The sequence below is a fragment of the Papio anubis genome, chromosome 19 (genome assembly GCF_008728515.1).
Source record: "Papio anubis isolate 15944 chromosome 19, Panubis1.0, whole genome shotgun sequence".
NCBI lineage: Eukaryota > Metazoa > Chordata > Mammalia > Primates > Cercopithecidae > Papio > Papio anubis.
In genome coordinates, this window is record NC_044994.1 from 55536261 (window position 1) to 55557093 (window position 20833).

Here is a 20833-nt window from a genome sequence, read left to right on the forward strand (position 1 = left end):
GCAGTCTGTTGTACCCAAGATGAGATGTGTTTTTTCTTTTTCATTCTGTGTGCACATTCTAGTAATCTAGTGAGCATTTGGAAATAGGCAGATTGCTGGGTTAAGGCCAGTTTTTAAATCTTACAACCTGGAATAAAAAAAGAGAAGGAGCCAAAAAAACATCCTCTTAGGGACATTGGAAAAGGCCATATGCTATGCTTGTGTGTTGACGAATCCCAGCTCTTTGCTGGAACTCATCCTTGTGTTTCAGTGGCTTTAGGATATTATTCTCAATTCATTTTCCATAGCTTTATTTTATTTTTTTAAAGATAGGAATTCACTACAGAGAAACTACTTTTTCCTGTACTCCAGACTTAAATTAATACTCTTCTTTTTTTTGAGACGGAGTATCGCTCTGTCGCCCAGGCTAGAGTGCAGTGGCATGATCTTGGCTCGCCACAACTTCCGCCTCCTGGGTTTAAGCAATTCTCCTGCCGCAGCCTCCCGAGTAGCTGGGATTACAGGCGCGTGCCACCATGCCCAGCTAATTTTTAATACTTTTTTTTAGTAGAGATGGGGTTTCACTGTGCTGGCCAGGCTGGTCTCGAACTCGTGACCTCGTGAACCGCCCACCTTGGCCTCCCAAAGTGTTGGGATTACAGGCGTGAGCCACTGCGCCCATCCTATATTAATACTCTTCTAGTCAAGGTCATCATCTCAGCACTTTACTGGCTTTGTAATGGAAAGTAGATGGTTTTTATTGTGTGTTTCTAAAGGAGTTATACATAGCCTAACAAACTGGAAATTGACATTTCCATCTATTTTTCTCCCTTTTGAAGCTAAATATGTCTTTGTTATTTTGGTTCGTAGTCCCCATTACTACTTATTTTCTGATAGCTCATCCACAGCAACTTCAGTCAGTTAACTCACTAGTTCTTATGGCTAGAGATTCTGCCAGTTTTCCGCTGTGCCTTGCTTCATCGTAGAGGTGTTGATTCCCATTTTTCTCTATCATTCTATGATTTCTCAGTAGATCTTAGATACTGGATTTCAGGATTTTCTGCACTTCACTCTATCAAGCTGTATTTTGTAGATGGAGGTAGTTTTGGTGGTTCATCCTGGTCCTGAGCAGTTGGGCGTCATGTGCTTGCATTCCCATCTCTGGTGCTCCCATTCAGTGTGCAACTCTTATTTGTTATGTGACTCTGGTCCATTATTGTTTTTCCGCCTCAACCTTTAATTCCATCCTACTCATCCGCCTGCTCATGCATCCTCTCTCCTTCATTCAATATTCATTGTAATTGTAATGTGCATAACAGTTGTTCTGAGTTTTGTTTCTTACGTTCTTTTCGGTATGGTGTAGATAGTTTCACAGTTCTTTGGAAGTCAGTTCCTAGTTCTTTGGAAGTCAATGCTTAAGTGGATTATTTTCCCCCTAGAAGTAAATTAAGGTAAAGTCAATGTGCTTATTCCTCTCCCAGCTGTAGTGGTGTCACTTGTGTTTCAGAATATATTGTGAAGGTTAAAACCTCCTGGAATTGTAGCTAAAAATAGATACTCTGGCTAGTTAAGCAAGGCCAGATGCTGAGATTCCAACAATCATGGAGAACTGTAGTACAGAGAGAATTGAGTTCTTTCTTGCTATCTCTCGTATTAGGGTGTTTAGCATTGCAGTTAATTGTAGTCTCTATTTATGTCCTTTTCCTTCAAGGTTGAACATAATTAGGAAGCTGATAGCAGATGAAGTGGACTTTCTACAGCATGTTACTCAGCTTGACCTACGAGACAATAAACTTGGTGATCTAGATGCCATGATTTTCAACAACATTGAAGTTTTACACTGTGAAAGGAATCAACTGGTCACATTAGACATCTGTGGCTATTTCCTAAAAGCACTCTATGCCTCTTCTAATGGTATGTATCATAGGCCACATCAAAGTTGCTCTTTTGGTTCCAAGAATTTACCCAGCATCATTATTTCTGCCTCTCTGATTGTTCTTTGCTCAAGTAGTTAGTAAAACAGCTCAAATTTTGTTAAAATAAAAGTCACAAAACAAAAATGCTGACTTACTATTTCAAGGAATCAAAAAGGAAGATTTTATTTTGCCTGTAAGTTACTCACACTTTTGATTTGGATTTTCTGCTTAAAGGAAGAGAGAAAAGAGAACTATTTCGTGGGCTACATTACCAAGATCTAGAGATCTTTACTACCTTATTACTAAATCTGGAACCTTTATTTAATACTGGAGAGTGAAAGGAAGTTTTATTTTGACTCCATTCAGGATTTCCAGTTTCATGTTTGACTAACAGAGAGCTCACCTTAAGATAAACCAGAATGTTCGCTGGGCATGGCGATGCATGCCTGTAGTCCCAGCTACTTGGGAATGGGAAGCTGAAGCAGGAGAATTGCTGGAGCCCAGGAGGTGGAGGCTGCCGTGGTCTGAGATCACACTACTGTACTCCAGCCTGGTTGACAGAGTGAGACCCTGTCTAAAAAAAAAAAAAGAAAAGATAATTTAAAAAAGATAAACCAGAATGATATACCCACAAGGACACCATAAAGCAAGAGTCTTAATCATTTAATATTTCTTTCTAAGAATCTGAAAATCAGGGCAGTTCCAAAAAAGGAAAGGTAATATGGGCATATGTTTGCTAAGATGAAGGTTTCAATTCCCTGCAGTCATTAAACTGAATGAAAACAAGTGTTCACTACTGCACGTTGAACATATGTTTACCATGCACTTGTTTTATGCATAGTGCAGCTCACGAGCTCTGAAAGATGAAGGATTTTTCAAATGTGATTACTGTTATCTCAGAAAAACAAGCCAAACCTCATATAGGTATATTTTCTAATGTAATCAGTTTAGCTGAGCACTGAAGGGTTATAGGATTTAGATAACCAGTGGGAATGAAGTAGGAAGAAAAAATCTGAATGTGGCTTATTGGGCAGTTGGGAGAAGATAGGGAATTCTGAACCCACAGATGTAATTAGGAGAGGCATGCTTATAGTCAGATAGTGAAGCATTGGCCTTAGTATAATAAGCAATAGAGAACCGGTAAAGACTCTAAAGTGGAGGAGACATGATGGAAGTGATGCTTTAAGGTGGTTAATGTGAAAAGAGTGTGTACAGAATGCATTTATAGGAGAAGGTTGAGGGTAATCCACTACTCCACTAATCCAAGTTATTGTGATGGGCTTCATTTGGGCTAATGGGAACTCGTAGTCAGGATTACAGATGTTGATTTGAGACTCATCTGCTCAGAGGTGATACCTGAAACCAGGGAAGTAAGGTAACTGGAAGAGAGGAGAGTGCTAGTACCAAAGGTCTACTTACACACCCCTCACACTTAGCTGGAGCCAAACTGGGCAGCCAGATAGGAGCTACACCTGTGAATTACTTGGTAACTGTTTAGAGAAGCAGAAGGACATTTACAAACTACTCTGCCCAAGAAACAAAGTTACAGGGGACGGTGGTGTCATATTTCATAAAGTTTTGAGGAAGAGTTTCAGATTTAAGTAAAATAAGTCATTTGTGACCCACTGGAGTGCTGTTTCAGTAAGGTGATGAGGGCAAAAGACAAGAAGCATTATTTGGTTTTATGGAAGGACACTTGGGTTTTGAAAGGATGGCACTCGTGGTTAATCCTTCAGGTGTAATACAGCCTGCATAACAATAAGAGAGCAACAGTAAATGGATAGAAAAGAAGTAGGAAATTAGAATGCGTGATTTATTTCAATCTCTGAAGAAGATCTTGTGATTAAAAGTTCTTTTTTACTTTTCTGTACTTTTAAAGTTGAACAAATGATGTATTGTACTTCCTAAACTAAACAAACAATAGAGAATAAAGCACAGTAATGATGTTCCACATACAAAAAGAGTCTCTGTCATTTGGATAGTAATGTCTTTGTGTTTTTTTTTTCCTTTCTAGAACTTGTTCAACTTGATGTTTACCCAGTTCCAAATTATCTGTCCTACATGGATGTTTCAAGGTAAGAAGTCAAGTCTTAGAGCCCTCTAGAGTCTACTAGAAAATTATTTAGTAATTCTAACTGAGCTTATGCACAAGTACTTTTTAATATTTTGAAAGTAAATGATAAAAAATTAGTGATTTTTACTTTATTCTCTAAAATTATATATATTTGTTGATTAAAATACATTTGTAGCTCAAACCAGAGCATCAAAGTGTCAGTGTGCACACCAATTTGAACACCAGATTTGGACTTGAAAGGTGAGTGAGTTGAGGGCCATATGGCTTAAAGCTCTAATAACTCTTTTCATTATATGAATCATATTTTTGTGTCTTTCCCTGAAGTAATGTTAATTTTATTTTTTATTTTCAAATTTTTTTTTATTTTTTTAAACTCTGCCAAGTCTTAGGATAATTTAATTTTTTAAGTGCTTTATTTCTTTTGATTTCTTTCCTCCCTTGTTTAGACATATATCTCTTTGCTAAGAATTCTTAGAAAATAGTGACAAAGCCTATCAAAGTAGAAATTCTATACAACCTGCTTGGTTTTCGTAGCTTCTTTTTGAATATGCTAACCATTTTACCTTCTATGGTAATTTGCTTCTGCAGTATATTATATTTATTGCAGTTACCACAAATATTATAGTAGACTTTTTCTTTTTCTTTTTTTTTTTTTTTTGAGACAGAGTCTTGCTCTGTTGTCCAGGCTGGAGTGCAGTGGCGCAATCTCGGCTCACTGCAAGCTCCGCCTCCCGGGTTCACGCCATTCTCCTGCCTCAGCCTCCCGAGTAGCTGGGACTACAGGCGCCCGCCGCTGCGCCCGGCTAATTTTTTCTATTTTTAGTAGAGACGGGGTTTCACCATGGTCTCGATCTCCTGACCTTGTGATCCACCCGCCTCGGCCTCCCAAAGTGCTGGGATTACAGGTGTGAGCCACCGCGCCCGGCCTAGACTTTTTCTTAAAGGCACAAAGACTTGACAGTGTCTACAGTATGTATTTATACGAAGTAAACTTAAAAATTTTTAACAATGAATTATAAAATTGAAACTCATTTTGAAGGTAATTCCAAAGAAGATACACAAAAATGTTCTAAACATAGGGAGTTTGTGGCCCACTCAAGGTGACAACTGTTAACTCATTTCAGTGCTTAAATTCTGGTGTGTTTATTAACAGTCACCATGCTTTTAAATCACAACTATTGTATGATTTGTCTTGTACAGAATTTTGCCTTTTGTCTTGAGATTACACAGGCTTAGCTATTTTAATAATATACTGAATCACAATTATGCAAGACATGTCAGTATTTGGTTATTGGGAAAATATTACAGTTAAATTTTTATTATAAATATATAACTATAAAATCATAAAGCTCTTTGAGTAGTGCTTCTTGCATTTCCTAACAACTACCCATCAGACAATTTTATTTAATTAACTTAAATCAGACATTACCTAGTTTTCTTTCCCCACCTACTCCTCCCAACCCCCCAGCAACCCTGAATGTTATTTTCACATTTTGAATAAGAGCAGTATAGGAACAGTATAGGAATGGGATTTGCGTACATGGGTGCATATAAATATCTTGAATAGATTTCTTTTCTTGTCTTGTCTTTTCTTTTCTTTTCTTTTCTTTTCTTTTCTTTTCTTTGAGATGGAGTCTTCCTCTGTTGCCCAGGCTGGAGTGCAGTGGTGCAATCTTGGCTTACTACAACCTCTACTTCCTGGGTTCAAATGATTCTCCTGCTCCAACCTCCTGAGCAGCTGAGATTACAGGCACACACCACCACGCCTGGCTAATATTTTTGTATTTTTGTAGAGATGGGATTTCACCACGTTGGCCAGGCTGGTCTGGAACTCCTGACCTCAAGTGGAGTGCAATGGTGCGATGTTGGCTCACTGCAACCTCCCCCTCCCGGGTTCAAGCAATTCTCGTGCCTTAGCCTCCCGAGTAGCTGGGATTACAGGCATGTGCCACCACACCCAGCTAATTTTTGTATTTTTTAAGTACAGACAGGGTTTCACGACGTTGGTCAGGCTTGTCTCAAACTGCTGACCTCTGGTGATCTGCTGGCCTCGGCCTCCCAAAATGCTGGAATTACAGGCATGAGCTACCACGCCCCGCCTAGTTCTCTTTTTTATAGTAACTGTAATTACCATCTAGTGCCCAAGTAAATGTTTTTAATTAATTAATTCTTCGAGTTAACTGTTAGTGAACTTTTCATTGCCACCATTTTAAAACTATTTCTCTCCCTTCCCATTTATCCATGGCTATATTTTCATGATGACAGCTGGAGTTGGGAAATATTTTAATATTAAGGGAAAAAATATAAATTTGAAATTAAAACTGTGATATGCCATTTGACTTTGTGTGTTTTTATTTTCAGTAGAACACATATTCTCCCTAAAATTGGCATAGGTCTGTAGACCCTTTAGGAAAGTCAATTTGGAGCCAGGCTTTTTTTTTTTTCAAGACTTTAGAGATGATACAGATTATACAACTATGTCCTTCCTTCTTTTTAAAAAATTTAACTTTTTTTAGAGATAGGATCTCGCTCTGTCACCCAGGTTGGAGTGCAGCGATGAGATCATAGCTCACTGTAAACCTCGAACTCCTCTACTCCAGCAGTCCTCCCACTGTAGCCTTTTGAGTAGCTGGGACTAGTGGTGCATGCCACCATGAGCAGCTAATTTTTTATGTTTTGTAGCAATGGGGTCTCGCTATGTTGCCCAGGCTGATCTTGAACTCTTGGATACAAGCGATCCTCCCATAGGCGTGAGCTACTGTGCTCTGCCTATTCCTTACTTTTTCTTTATTTCTTCTCCCTATCACAATTCTTCTTACTTCTGGAGAAAAGCGAATCCACATATTCTTTCGATTTATGCCCACGATACTTAGGTATTTCATTTAAGGTTTTACTTATTCTTTGTAATAATTTGAGTTTAGAACCACTTTTGAGGCCAAATTCAACCAAACAATTTTATGTTCTTGCATTTAGGAACCGCTTAGAAAATGTGCCTGAGTGGGTATGTGAAAGCCGAAAGCTAGAAGTTTTGGATATTGGCCATAATCAAATATGTGAACTTCCTGCCCGGTGAGTATTGCAGATCAAATGAGAGGATCTCACAATAGATGAGCAATTTAAAAAATTGCTGATTCGGTGTTTAACTTGGTATCATAAGCCTAAAAGAGTTTGCTTTAAAAACGAATATGGTATCTTTTACCCCGTGTGGTGTCTTCAAGTTACAAACTTTCTTCATGCAGTGCAGTGAGGAGTAGAGTGAGGCTTTGACTCTCAGCCAGACTTTTCAGAACCGTGCAGGCAGTTGTGCTTGGTGGAAATTTTTAAGTAAGCCAAAAACAATCTTTGAAGCAAACAATATGATTAGTCCACTTCTGGGATCTTAAGTCTTTCAGAATCTTCCACCTCTGTTCGTTGACTTAATATGTCTACTTTAAACATAAATACCTTTTGTTCTCCCTAGACCTTAACTTTGAGGGGGAAATAAGATGGTTAGGTCATGAAACCTAGAAAGAGCAAACTAGACTAGATTCTCTTTTTCTTGTTGTGAAATTTGGGAGTAGAAGGTTCAAGAACTTCTCACTCTTAAATATGTTCTTATTTTTATTTTATAATTTTCACTTTAATGGCAAGATTTGCAAAACAGCCACATGATGACTTCTATTGTCTGTAAATTTAGACAGATATTTTCAAGTTGACTAATCATGGTCAAAATATTAGTGAATTTTTAGTGCCTAGCCATGCGGTTAGTAACCCTAAGAGTCTATTCAGTGCTGTCCTGTAGAACTTTCTGTGATGATTGAAGTGCTCTGTATCTGTGCTGCCCAGTATAGTATCCACTGGCCATATGTGGCTATTGAGCACTTGCATTGTGGCTAATGTAACTGAGGAACTGAATTTTGTGTATTCGTTAATTCCAATTAACTTAAATTCATATAGTTACTTGTGGTTGCCTCAACTCAGGTCTTATTATTTCCACCATTCTCAGCCAATCGCTGAACAGAGGAAGTCAGTTATTTTTAGCTATGTATAGTCAAAAACATCAGTGAAAATATTGTAGAAGTATGTTACCATTTTGGAGTAAACTAAGTGCACAATCTTTAAAGGTATGTGATCACCATTCCTGTTTCCTTACCAAGAAGATACACTTGCTTGGTAAGCCTAGTAAACATGTTAGAGTTCAGCTGTTCAGTATGGTAGCCCCCAGCCAGCCATTAGCCAAGTGACTGTTGAGCACCTGAAATGTGACTCGTCCTAATTGGAAGTGCTGTAAGTGTAAAATATACATGGAATGTAAAATCATAATAGTGTACATTAATTACGTGTTAACTTAATATTTGGGGTATATTCTGGGTTAAATGAAATAATACTCTGAGAATTCATTTACTTGTTCTTTTTTTTTTCTTTTAATGTGGCTACTAGATAATTTAAAATTACATGTGGCTTATATTTGATAACACTGTGTTAGAATGTAGCTCTTATTAAAGAAATCTGAGTTATATTTTCATCCCTGAAAAGCTCTGTTAATTTCATTATGTTCCCCAGCAATACATTATACCTGTAAATATGATCCATTTGAAAGTGCTTTCTGCCCTAGAATATTATGTTGACTGACCATTTAGGTGACCCGTTGCAGCCATCGCTATTAACAAGAGGGGATGTTTGTGTGTGTGTGTGTGTGTGTGTGTGTGTCCATGCATGGCCCTTTTAGTAAAAGAACAGGAAAAACGAAAACAGTAGGGAAAAAAATAATTTATTGAAAAAAATTTTCTACCTTATCTTCTATTTTCTTTCTGTCTTTCCTTCTTTTCTTTTCTTTTATTTTTTTCTTTTTTTTGAGACAGAGTCACGATCCTGACTCACTGCAATCTCTGCCACCCGGGTTCAAGCAATTCTTGTGCCTCAGCCTCCCGAGTAACTGGGACTACAGGCACGTGCCACCACGCCTGGCTAATTTTTGTATTTTTAGTAGAGACGGGGTTTCACTGTGTTGACCAGGCTGTTCTTGAACTCCTGACCTCAGGTGATCCGCCTGCCTCAGCCTCCCAAAGTGCTGGGATTATAGCCATGAGCCACCGCACCTGGGCTTTTCTTCTATTTTCTCTGTTCTCTTTCCCCCTTTCACCCCTCAATCCCACAGATAGCACATTGGCATCCAAGTTCTCTGTTTTGCTGAAGGCTACAAAGATATATCATATATATTTTTTATATTTGTATATATTATACATTAATATATATTTATATTTTATATATATAAACAAACAAATGCAAGATAACTGACATTGTATCCAATTTTCCCCCCCAGATTTGTTGATCTAATTTGTTCTGCATCAGAACAGGCTTTTTGAGAATCTAAACAAATGCTTATTCAATGCAAATCCCAAATGCTCTATTGTTATTGTATTCTTGTGTGTGTGTGTGTTTAACACGTGGAACAAAAAGAGTGTGCATTGTTTTTCTGTTTATAGTGTTGTTCAGTTGCAAACTCTGTATAAGCCCTGTTGTTGATGTAATAGGCAAGACTGGGTACCCTGGCTCTTGATCTAGTCCCAGCACATTGGGAGGCCAAGGCAGGAAGATTGCTTGAGCCCAGGAGTTCAAGACCAGCCTGGGCAATACTGCAAGACCCTATCTCTACAAAAAATAAAATTAGCCAGACATGGTGGTGTGTGCCTGTAGTCCCAGCTACTTGGAAGACTTGAGGCAGGAGGATTGCTTGAGCCTAGGAGGTCGAGGTTACAGTAATGTGTGATTGCATCACTGCACTCCAGCGTGAGCAACGGAACTGAGACGCTGCCTCTTAAAAAGAAAAAAAAAAAAATTCAGGCAAGACAATGGTTAATTAAAATTGATTTAATACTCATACTTTGTCCAAGTAAGGTATATGAAGAGTTTGACAGGGCCGGGTGTGGTGGCTCATGCCTGTAATCCTAGCACATGGGGAGGCCAAGGCGGGCAGATCACCTGAGGTCAGCAGTTCAAGACCAGCCTGACCAACATGGTGAAACCCTGTCTCTACTAAAAAATACAAAAATTAGCTGGGCGTGATGGCACATGCCTGTAGTCCCAGCTACTCTGGAGGCTGAGGCAGGAGAATCACTTGAACCCAGGAGGTGGAGGTTGCAGTGAGCCAAGATTGCGCCATTGCACTCCAGCCTCAGCAACAGAGCGATAGAGTCCTATCTCAAAGGAAAAAAAAAAAAAAAGAGTTTGACAAAAGAGAAATTATTAGAGGCAGAAATGTATTAAAAAGGAAAGAAAGTATTTTAATGTTTAGACAGTACCCAAAAGAATTGAACTAAACCAAATAATTAGCATTCAATACTCATCCTATAGTTGATCTTTTTTATTTGGAAAAATCAAGATAAAAGATTTTATCACCTTTTAGTTATTTATGTGGTAAAGGATACGTATATATATATGACGAACCACATGCTGAAATAATAGGCTGGAGTGACCATTACAGAGGCTGCCCTATGGTAATGGTAACTGCATAGATAATCTGGCCGGGATAGTCTGTCTTGTCACACTGATATCTAAACCTGCCAACTTAGATATCTTTAATTGGGGCCTGTGGTGTCACAGCATTGAGACAGGTTGCTAGCATCTTTGTGAGCAAAGAAACTCCATTTGCTATTTAAAGTGAATAAAGTTATGCCCTAATGTTACGGGAATTTTTAACTCTTGTGGATTGAAGGATACAAAATTTGGATTAGACAAGAAGAGTAAGTTCAGGAGACCTATTGTGCAGCGTTTTAACTACAGTTAATAACAATGTCTTGTATTCTTGAAAATAGCTAAGAGAGTAGATTTAAATGTTCTCACCACAAAAAAAATGATAAATATGTGAAGTAATGCATATGATAATTAGCTTGATTTAGCCATCCCACAATGTATACATATATTAAAACATGTTTTACACCGTAAATGTATGCTAATTTTTGTCAACTAAAAATTAATTTTAAAAAATTGTGGGCGTTCATGAGTGAGATCAGAATGGTGGTAACAGGAGGTGGATGAGGAAGCCTCATTCTTTGACAGCAGATTAATCAATTAATTCTTAATTTATCAATTAGGCAGATTGATAAAGTCTTAATCTAAAGTGATCAGGATGCAAATTGTAACCTCACTTTTCCCCACCCCTGAGATGTCTGTTTAAACCCAGGGCCTGTTTTATTCTCTGTCATGTTAGGGAAGTCTGAAGTGGTCATAATGTAGATTTACATTAGATTAACAAGTATTCATCATCTCTGACAGTTCTGATGACCTTCACAAGAAACACAGCCAAGCTTCCAAAAGGCTCTTTAAGTCTCTCAAGAAAATAGTGGATTAAGTACATGCTGCTCTTTCAGGAGGGAGTCTCTACCTTGGTCTAGGATTAAGCTAGAAAAAAACAGAGACATACAGCCAGGGAAGTGAGGCAAAGAAGAAACAATTAGGATTGTGAAATGCAACTGAGGAAAAACATAACATTTTCTCAGTTGACATTTGTAAAAGTTTGATTGAATAACCCTTTATTTAATGCAGATCCTATAAGTAAAGACTGCTCAGCTGTGTTTATTCAGAATCTCTTATGGGTAAAGCACCCAGCATTCTGGGACAATACAAGATACAAGCCCCACTCTGGAGAAGCATGCAGCCTTTTGAAGCTTGCCTTGTGACCCTGACAAGATTAGACTGATCCCTTCAGTGGCTCCATCTATAGAACTTGCTTTTTGCTATGTAGAGCTTCTTTGCTCAGTATCTGTTTACATAGTTTTTTCCTTCCTCCTTTTCTTGAGTATAGAAAGTATTGAAACACAAATAGTTCCAAGTTTGAATTTATATTAAAATGAATTTGTAGTTGCTCCAAATGAATTTGTGATTTTTGGAGAGATAATTTTAAGTATTCTACTCTTTTTCATTTTTCGGTCTTTTGTCCCTTTTTATACAGCTTATTTTGTAACAGCAGTCTCCGGAAACTACTGGCAGGACACAACCAGTTGGCAAGGCTTCCTGAAAGGCTAGAAAGAACCTCGGTGGAGGTCTTGGATGTGCAACACAACCAGCTCCTTGAGCTCCCGCCTAACCTTCTGATGAAGGCTGACAGGTAAAGCCGTTTGTCTTGTTTATCATCTGAGTCTATAAATACTCCCTCATTTGTATCTTTGTCTTTTGTGACCTGAGACTGTATGAACTTTCTGATTATGTGTCTGTCCCAGATTTGTGAAGGAAATAGTTTTGCCAGCCACTTTACTGACCATTTTGTAGGCAGTGGAGTCAGGAGCAACCTATAGATTCTTTATTAACTTTGCTGCTCTCTGGAACAAAGTAGGTTACATTGTCCATACATGTGTCATGGGGATGTAGGTGTAAAACAAGGATGAGAAGTGTGCTCCTGTGTTACTACCTGGTCACATTCCATGCCAGGCTTAGCTTAATTATCTTATGATTCTGTGTTCCTGCTTTCACATGTTTGGGACTTTGGGAGATGGAGATGAATTGTCCTAGAGTTAGCTTAGTTATTGTTTTTGGTTTTTTGATTTTTTGAGACAGAGTCTCACTGTGTTGCTTAGGCTGAAGTGTAGTGGTACGGTCTCGACTCATTGGAACTTCTGCCTCCCGGGTTCAAGCGATTCTCCTGCCTCAGCCTCCCAAGTAGCTGGGACTACAGGCATGTGCCACCATGCCCAACTAATTTTTTGTATTTTTAGTAGAGATGGGGTTTTGCCATGTTGGCCAGGCTGGTTTCGAACTCCTGGCCTCAAGCGACCCACCCACCTTGGCCACCCAAAATACTGGGATTACAGGTGCGAGCCACTGTGCCCAGCACTTACTGTTTTTTAATCAGTCCTTCTTATCTTTACCATAATTAACTCCATATTCAATTCAATTATTTTGTTTTGAAAAGGCAAAATTTTCCTAAATTACTTGTATCATACACTTTAAGCATTTGAAGAAGTTGTTTTGAATGGGAGGGAGAGGTTAATTTCAACATTAAATGAAGCTCTGTTATTTTGTTGTGATAAGTTGCCACATACAGAATTTTCTTTAAAGAAAGCTTTAAGTAACAGTGGCTGTTAACTTAACTTTGGAGCATCTTGTTTGCTTCAGAACCCATGTGCATCATTCTAAAACATTTCATAGGCTGATAGCCTGAGTTATTTTGACTTCTGCTCCCATGTTTATTTTTAGGGAGTGACCATTACTTTAGAGACAATATGAAGGATCTAACTTTTAGTGTATCTCATAATGAAGACAAAAATGTTAAATTTCATTTTGCTTCTAGAAGTGCAGAGAAAAGAAGGAAATGATGACGAATCTTTTTACCTTACAAAATAAATGTTAGCTGTGTTTCATATTAATGTGTCATATTATGTGGGTGAAATAGCCATCTGCAATCTCTGGCTCTCCTAAGCTGAATTAGATTTGCCACTGCATGTGCCTAACTCCCTGAGCTTACTCCTATCATAATAGCCATCACACACTGTATTGTAATTTCTCGTTCACTTGTCTCTCTCCATTATTAGATTACTAACATGCGGCCAATGACTGTGTCTTAATTATAGTTTTATCATCAACATCTTACAGTGTCTAGAATAAAGGAAAGTGCTCAAAAAATATTTGTGTAATAAATGATAGAGAATTTAAGGAATTTCAATTCCAGGCTTTATATTTTTTTCTTCCTCATCTTTTCCATAAATCTTTAATAAGATTAAAAAAAATCTTACTACAAAAATATGACTTATATTCAGTAAAGTGTCCAACTTTTAAGTGTACTGCTCAATGAATTTTTACATATTTATAGAAATAGTTGCAGGGACCACCTTACCCAGAACAAGATATAGAACATTTCTAGCACTCTTCTTTTTCCTTTTGTTCTGTTTTCCTCACTTAAAAAGAAAATTATCTTCATTGTACTCATGTAAGTTATAACGAATTCCAACTGGAATAATTATAAAGAAACAATAGAACTATGAGAAAATGGGATTGTCATATTGTAATTGGCCAGTACTATGTCATCCTCTTGGTAAAAAGTGAAATGTTTCAAGATCATTGAAAGAATTCTTGTTTTCTGGTTTTGGAGTATTATTATTTTTTTTTTTTTGAGATGGAGTCTCGCTCTGTTGCCCAGGCTGGAGTGCAGTGGCCGAATCTCAGCTCACAGCAAGCTCCGCCTCCTGGGTTCACGCCATTCTCCTGCCTCAGCCTCCCAAGTAGCTGGGACCACAGATGCCTGCCACCTCGTCCGGCTAGTTTTTTGTATTTTTTAGTAGAGACGGGGTTTTACCATGTTAGCCAGAATGGTCTCGATCTCCTGACCTCGTGATCCACCCGTCTCGGCCTCCCAAAGTGCTGGGATTACAGGCTTGAGCCACCGCACCCGGCCTTTTTTTTTTTTTTTGAGACGGAGTCTAGCTTTGTGGCCCAGGCTTGAAGTGCAGGGGTGTGATCTCAGCTCATTGCAGCCTCCACCTCCTGGGTTCAAGTGATTCTCTTCCCTCAGCCTCCCAAATAGCCAGGATTACAGGTGTGTGCCACCACTTCTGGCTAATTTTTGTAATTTTAGTAGAGATGGGGTTTCCCCATGTTGACCAGGCTAATCTTAAACTTCTGACCTCAAGTGATCCACCTGCCTTGGCCTCCCAAAGTGCTAGGGTAGGCGTGAGCCACCGCACCAGGCCAGAATTATTGTTTTTACATTAATATCAAAGCACAGTGTGCAGAGACAGATCACTTTAGACATATACTTTTTGGTTGTGAATACTATAAAATTTGATTTCTTCTATGGAGAATTATAAGTTATATCATAATGGGAATCCACTTGTTCCCCTAGAGTTCTACACTGAATCTGTAGGACCAAATAAAGGAATGGATATAGGTTTTAGGAGTCTGAGTGAAATAAAAACCATTTCTGAATCTGGCCAATTCTGGTAAGTTCACGACTATTAAAGGTTATCAGTGCTAGAATTTCCAGTAGATAATAATCATTCTTTATTCATTTCTGAGAATTTGATTTTTCTCAGAAATACATTTCTGTATTTCATTTTCTGGAGACTGTGTTTTCATGTTTAGATGTGTTTAAACAAGGATTTAAGTAAGAACAATTGTAGTTTTAGGGGATTGTGATGACTCCCAGGATTGAGAACCACTGCCTTGATTGTTGACTTTGTGATTCTGTGCAGGTCATTCTAAACGTCGGTTTTCTCATTTTGCTTATTTGTTCAGTTCTCAAATGGTACCTGTATGTTGGAAAAGGAAGGATTGTGTGAACTGGAACATGAATATGAACTGGACAAAGGTGTGAACTGAGCCACTGGAAGGACACTGCTATCAGAAGCTAGGCCAGCAGTGTTAGCTAAAGGCATTTAGGCAGAAATCCCCATACAAATAGACTGACGTGTCTACAGCCAGCTGCATTTTTGAAAACAGGGGCTGTTAGGGAGAATTTGCCAGCCTTTGGAGGCTGCGAGGGGAGGACAGGGCAGGATAAATAACATTTCTGGCACAGGTGAGTTCTGGAGTAAAGGGTTGGGTGAATAAGAAGGAGCAAATATCTTGGTTTTATTTTATGAGAGTAAAACAAATGACCAAAAAATGGGAGAAATAAGAAACTGTTTCAAGAAGGCATATTCCCGTACCTTTGTTTTCCAAGCTACAATTGCTACATCTCCAGCATAGCATAGCAACTGATTTAGTAGAAACAGAAAGAAAAGTTAAGATTGTTAATTATCTTGGGCAGACAGGATTATGTGAAGGGGGTGGGATAAATTTGATTAGCTGTTTCTTTAAAACCATATTTTTATATTAGTTCACTTGTTAGAAGATAACAAAAATAACATTTTCTAATGATTTCCACCAAAGTATTGCCTTTAAAGGTTAATACTTATCCTCTTTGCACAACCTCAATACTGGAGATTTTTACCTACCTATTTTTAAAAATTTTATTACATTTTTTTTTATTGAGGCATAATTTAAACTCAGGAAAATTTACAAATATCGTGTATTTAGTTTGATGAGTTTGAGGGGGGAATGATTAAACTAGTAAACAGTTGTTGAAGTAGGCCAACCCAGAAAACATGAAATTTAAAATATTAAAGACAGTTTTTAGGAAAGATTCTTTGTGACTGCCTTCTTGCAGAGGGTTTCAGTTGTGATTTGTTTTTGTTCACATGGTTCAATGCAGCAAACATCTCACTGAGTTTAAATCACTGTGCTGGATGCGTAGGACATTGAGAAATGACTACATATAGGAATTATCCTCAAGAAGCTTACAATCTAATGAAGAGTTTAAAGTAACTGCACAATAAACTATAGTGAAAGGTAGGTTTAAGAAGGTAGAATAGACGGAAAATTATAAAGTTGGTCTAGTATAATTTAGGCTTATGGTATGATGAGCAACATTCTGTTGTTGGATGATACAAAGCTGTGTGTTTGGCAAACAGTTGCAGGCATTGGTGAAACTTTGCTTCAGTTGCCCTTCCATTCAGTTTGCTACATAATACAAATCTTTAAAATACGTAAATTCCTTTTTTTTTTTTTTTGTGGTAATAAATTATGGTTACAGTTCTGTGTTTCGTTATATAACTGAGGAAAGGGCTTTATGTGTTTCAGTGGTTCATCCTCTAAGTAGAACTTGCGCTACCAAGTGTTATGAGAAATATCAGAGAAGCATGTGTTATTGGACACAGGGCAGAAGACCACATTTTGACTCATGAGAGTTTTCCTTTGCTCTGAATTTTTCCTGCTAAAGCCAGTCTCATACTGTCAAGTATTACAGGGCTGGGCACAGTGGCTCACACCTATAATCCCAGAACTTTGGGAGGCCAGCACGGGAGGATTGCTTGAGCCTAAGAGTTTGAGACCAGCCTGGGCAACATGGCAAGACCCTGTCTCTACAAACTGAAAAAAACAAAACAAAACAAAAAAAACAAGTCAGGTGTGGTGGCCACATCTCTGGTCCCAGCTACTTGGAAGGCTGAGGTGGGAAGATCACTTGAGCCTAGGAGTTCGAGGCTGCTGTGAGCTCTGATCATGCCACCTACACTCCAGCCTGGGTTACAGAGTGTGACCCTGTCTCAGAAAATGAAAAAAAGGTATTGCAGCTTTAGAATAGTATATATTAATCTACTATACCTGGTAGCAGGAAGCTATTTGGTAACCAAATAAGAGACAGGGAATCTATGTTACATTAGACAACTTTTAGTCATCTTCATCTTCCTCTAAATACTTGAGGAAGATATTCTAACCTAGATCATGGGCCTAGATTTCTCATTTACCTGTCTTTTTAATTAGAGTTGAGGATTTTCCTGATGGAAACCCCAAAGGAGTTTCAGATAATTAGTTGTCATCAACAGATGGGTGCGGGGAGGGTAGACATTCTCCATGGGTCACCGGAGTGGATGAGACATTGCCAGAGGGACTGCCATCCTTCTGTTTCTTCCTGAAATCTTGGCAATGGCTGACTCCCTGTCCACCTAGCATCTGCACACACATTTGATGGCCAGACCGCTTCTCCTGATGAAGTCAGCCTAATTAACAAAGCCAAAATGGACCCGTTAAAGGAGAGTTACAGGTCCCTGCTGTGGGAGGGCAGCCAGGTCTGTTTTTATTCCTGAGTGGACTAGTACAAGGTATTTTCAGGGGCAGAAGTTGGGGAAGTGTATGTTCAAATGAGCTTCATGGTAATTGCTCATGTGGGTTTATTAAATATTCCCAGAGTATTAGTCACATTACAGACCATAAGTTTTAGTGACTCAGAGAGAATATATGTAAATATCAAAAGGACTAAAAGAGAACAGAAAATTTAGAAGAGCATGATCAATTGACCATGACAACTGGTGCCTTTTGGCAAAGACAGATATTTCTGGCATTTAAAAAATCTGAGCTGTAGACAACTATTTTTTTCAGTGACGAGGGCTATCTTTTGACGTTCTGATGTATCATGAAGTGTCTGATGTTTTGAGAGTCACGGTGGACTAAGATAGTGTTTCTCAAAGTGTTTTCAGAATTTCCTAAAGTACTTATCAAATATGCAGATTCTTGGCTCTTATCTCAGGTCTTCTCACTTCGATTTTAGAGGGATAGTCTGGGAACTGTATGTTTAACAAGGCTCCCCCAGTGACTCCAGTGCAGATGGTCTGCTGAACACACTGAAAGCTTAAGGTGACCCAGGTACTACTGCTGAAACAAATAGATTTTTATAAAAGAAGGATTTTAATAGAAAAACTGAATGTGTCTAGAGATATTTCTAGATAACATATACATCCTCTCTCTGCTTTTTAAAGTGTTGTGCTTCTCAGGTATTTTAAGGTATAGTTCTTAACCCAGGGTTATTACATCAAAATCAACTGACAGGTTTTTCAAAACTAGAGAATCAGTCGATGATGTTTAGAATACTATGAAGGGGAAGAGAATTTTCATTCTTTTCTCTCCCTTATTTCTCCCAAAAAGATCTACCTCAGTCCTGGAGAATGGAGTAGGGTGGGGGCATTGGAAAGTGGCTGACTGTGTAATCTTAGCAAGGTTGGAGTTCTGGTGGCACACTCCATTTTTATTAACCAGAACAAACCAGAAAGGTTTAGCCAGAAGCTTCCAGGCATTCCTGTGTTCAGCTGTGAACATTGCTCTGAGATTGGAAAGAGGCCATTCATGGCTTATCAGAAGAGTTCTGCCCATACTCTGAGAGACTGCTTTGGTAATCTTTGCCCCTGTTTCTCTGATGCTCTTAAAATGGATGAGATGGGCGAGTCTACCCTGCCAGTGAGGGGTGTGCATATCCCCAGAAACCACGAAAATGCATGAGGACAAGGGTTTTTGCACCATGATGATTCTCAACTCCACCATCAGAATTCTGCTATATAGATTTTGAGGCCCCACCCTGACCTACTTAACAAGAATATCTTCGAGTTGAAGTTGAGAATTCTACACTAAGGAAAGCTCCCTGGAGAATTAGGAAGTGCAGCCAGATTGCACCCTACTGAGCTAGAGCATCTTCTATGAGAAATATGTTCCTTTAGCAGCTCCAAAGTGTGATAGCCCCTATCTTAATTCAGTGAGAGGGAAAATTATAAATAAAAAGAGAAATAAGCATCAATTCCCAGCAGTTACACTTTGACTTTATCCCTGCCTCACCCTAAGATTTTGTATCAAGCAATGGCAGAATGAGAAAAACTGTGGGGAAGAGAGAAGAGGGGAGCTGGCAGTGGGGCTTTAGGTGGGTCTACCACTACCACCTAAGCTTAGGTGTAAGTACATGCAACTGGAAGGAATAGCAAGCCAGAAATACAGTTATTGAAGGAAAATTGGCAATTGGATTGGTAAAGAGGAAGTGAAGCAAATGGGGAAAACTAAAGGTTCTACAAGACAAGTGAACCAGAACATCAGAGGACACACAGCCCTTCCCTACTCAGTCCAAACAAAGAGATCCCTTAATGTATCTTCACTTGATATATGCTGATAGAAGATACAGCACTGAACTAAGAAACTTGTAAAACAACCTGATACCGTGAAAATGATTGGGAAAAAGATGAACGGATCCTTATTGGGTTATTGGCTCCCAAAATGAGAAAACAAAAAACAACATATGTCCACTGTCGAATAATTCGTACCCCAAAAAATCTGTTGTGAAGCCTAACAAAACTATAAGACAACATTCCAAGCAGAATTAACAATAGTCAAGTGAACATTTTATGATATAAAACAAAAAATTAAAGAACTAAGAGCAAAATGGACAAACAGGAAGGACTGGAAAGAAGTGATTTAACTCAGAAAATGGAAGAAAATGACAGTTATCTGAGAAATGAGTAATTACAGGGTGCCCAAGGGAGAGCACACCCAAAAAATTAATAAGGGACATTAAAGAAACAAAGGAAAATGAAAAGAATGAAAATAAGATAAAGAATTATTTGAAAAGCTAGAGATAAAATAGTGGAAATGGGAGACAGATCCAAAAGGAATAACATTTGTATATGTGTCCTTGAAGAACAAAGACAAAAAAAAATTGACAGAAGTATTATTTAAAAATATCATTCAAGGAGTTTTTTCAACAACAAACAAAATATCTTAAAGTACATTTGAAAAAGAGTATCGATTGGGTACCTGGAATAAACCCAGAATGTTCAATTTTAAAACTTATTATATTAAAACCATTAGATTTTGAAGATATAAATAATTATTACTACCCGTAAAAAGATAAAATAATTTTAAAAGGCAAATATTTAGACTGTCATTATACTTCTCAAAAACATTATACAATGCAAGGTAATAATGGAGCAATGTTTTTTGAAAACTTAAAGATTGACTCAAGATTTTTATATCAAGCGAAGTCTCCTTTAAGATCTAAGTTATAGAAAACTGTTAAACATTTAAGCACCAAAAACATAAGCAACAACTAAAAAAAATAGATAAATTGGATTTGATCAAAATTTAAAACTTGCGTGCTTCAAAGGATACCATCAAGAAAGTGAAAATGCAACCCACAGAAATATATCTGATAGGGGACTTGAAATAATTCTTACAATTCACAATAAAAAGGACAAATAGCTGAATGAAAATATGTTCAAAGGATTTGAATAGACATGTCTCAAAAGAAAATACACACATGGCCAAGAAACACATAAAAAGATGCTTAGCATCATTAGCCATTGGGGAAATGTAAATAAAAACCACAATCAGATATGACTTATACCCACTAGGGTGGCTATAATCAAGAAGACAATAACAGATGTTGGAGAAAATGGAGAGAAATTGAAACCTCATACACTGCTGGCAGGAATGTAAAATTATGGAAGCACTTTGGAAAACAGATTGTCAGTTCCTCAAATAATTAAACACAGTATTACCCAGCAATTCTGCTCTTAGGTATATACCCAAGAGAAATGAAAAC

General features: G+C 38.1%; 1 protein-coding gene across 2 annotated transcripts in view; it reads left to right on the forward strand.

Annotated features, from left to right (window-relative positions):
• PHLPP1 (PH domain and leucine rich repeat protein phosphatase 1) overlaps window positions 1-20833 on the forward strand; it is a 288094-nt gene that overhangs the window by 189053 nt on the left and 78208 nt on the right. For both annotated transcript variants that reach the window (XM_021930200.2, XM_003919671.5), the window contains exons 7-10: window positions 1691-1893; window positions 3910-3970; window positions 6943-7038; window positions 11900-12055. In XM_021930200.2, coding sequence (XP_021785892.2) covers window positions 1691-1893; window positions 3910-3970; window positions 6943-7038; window positions 11900-12055 — 516 coding nt within the window. The remainder of the gene's footprint in view (window positions 1-1690; window positions 1894-3909; window positions 3971-6942; window positions 7039-11899; window positions 12056-20833) is intronic.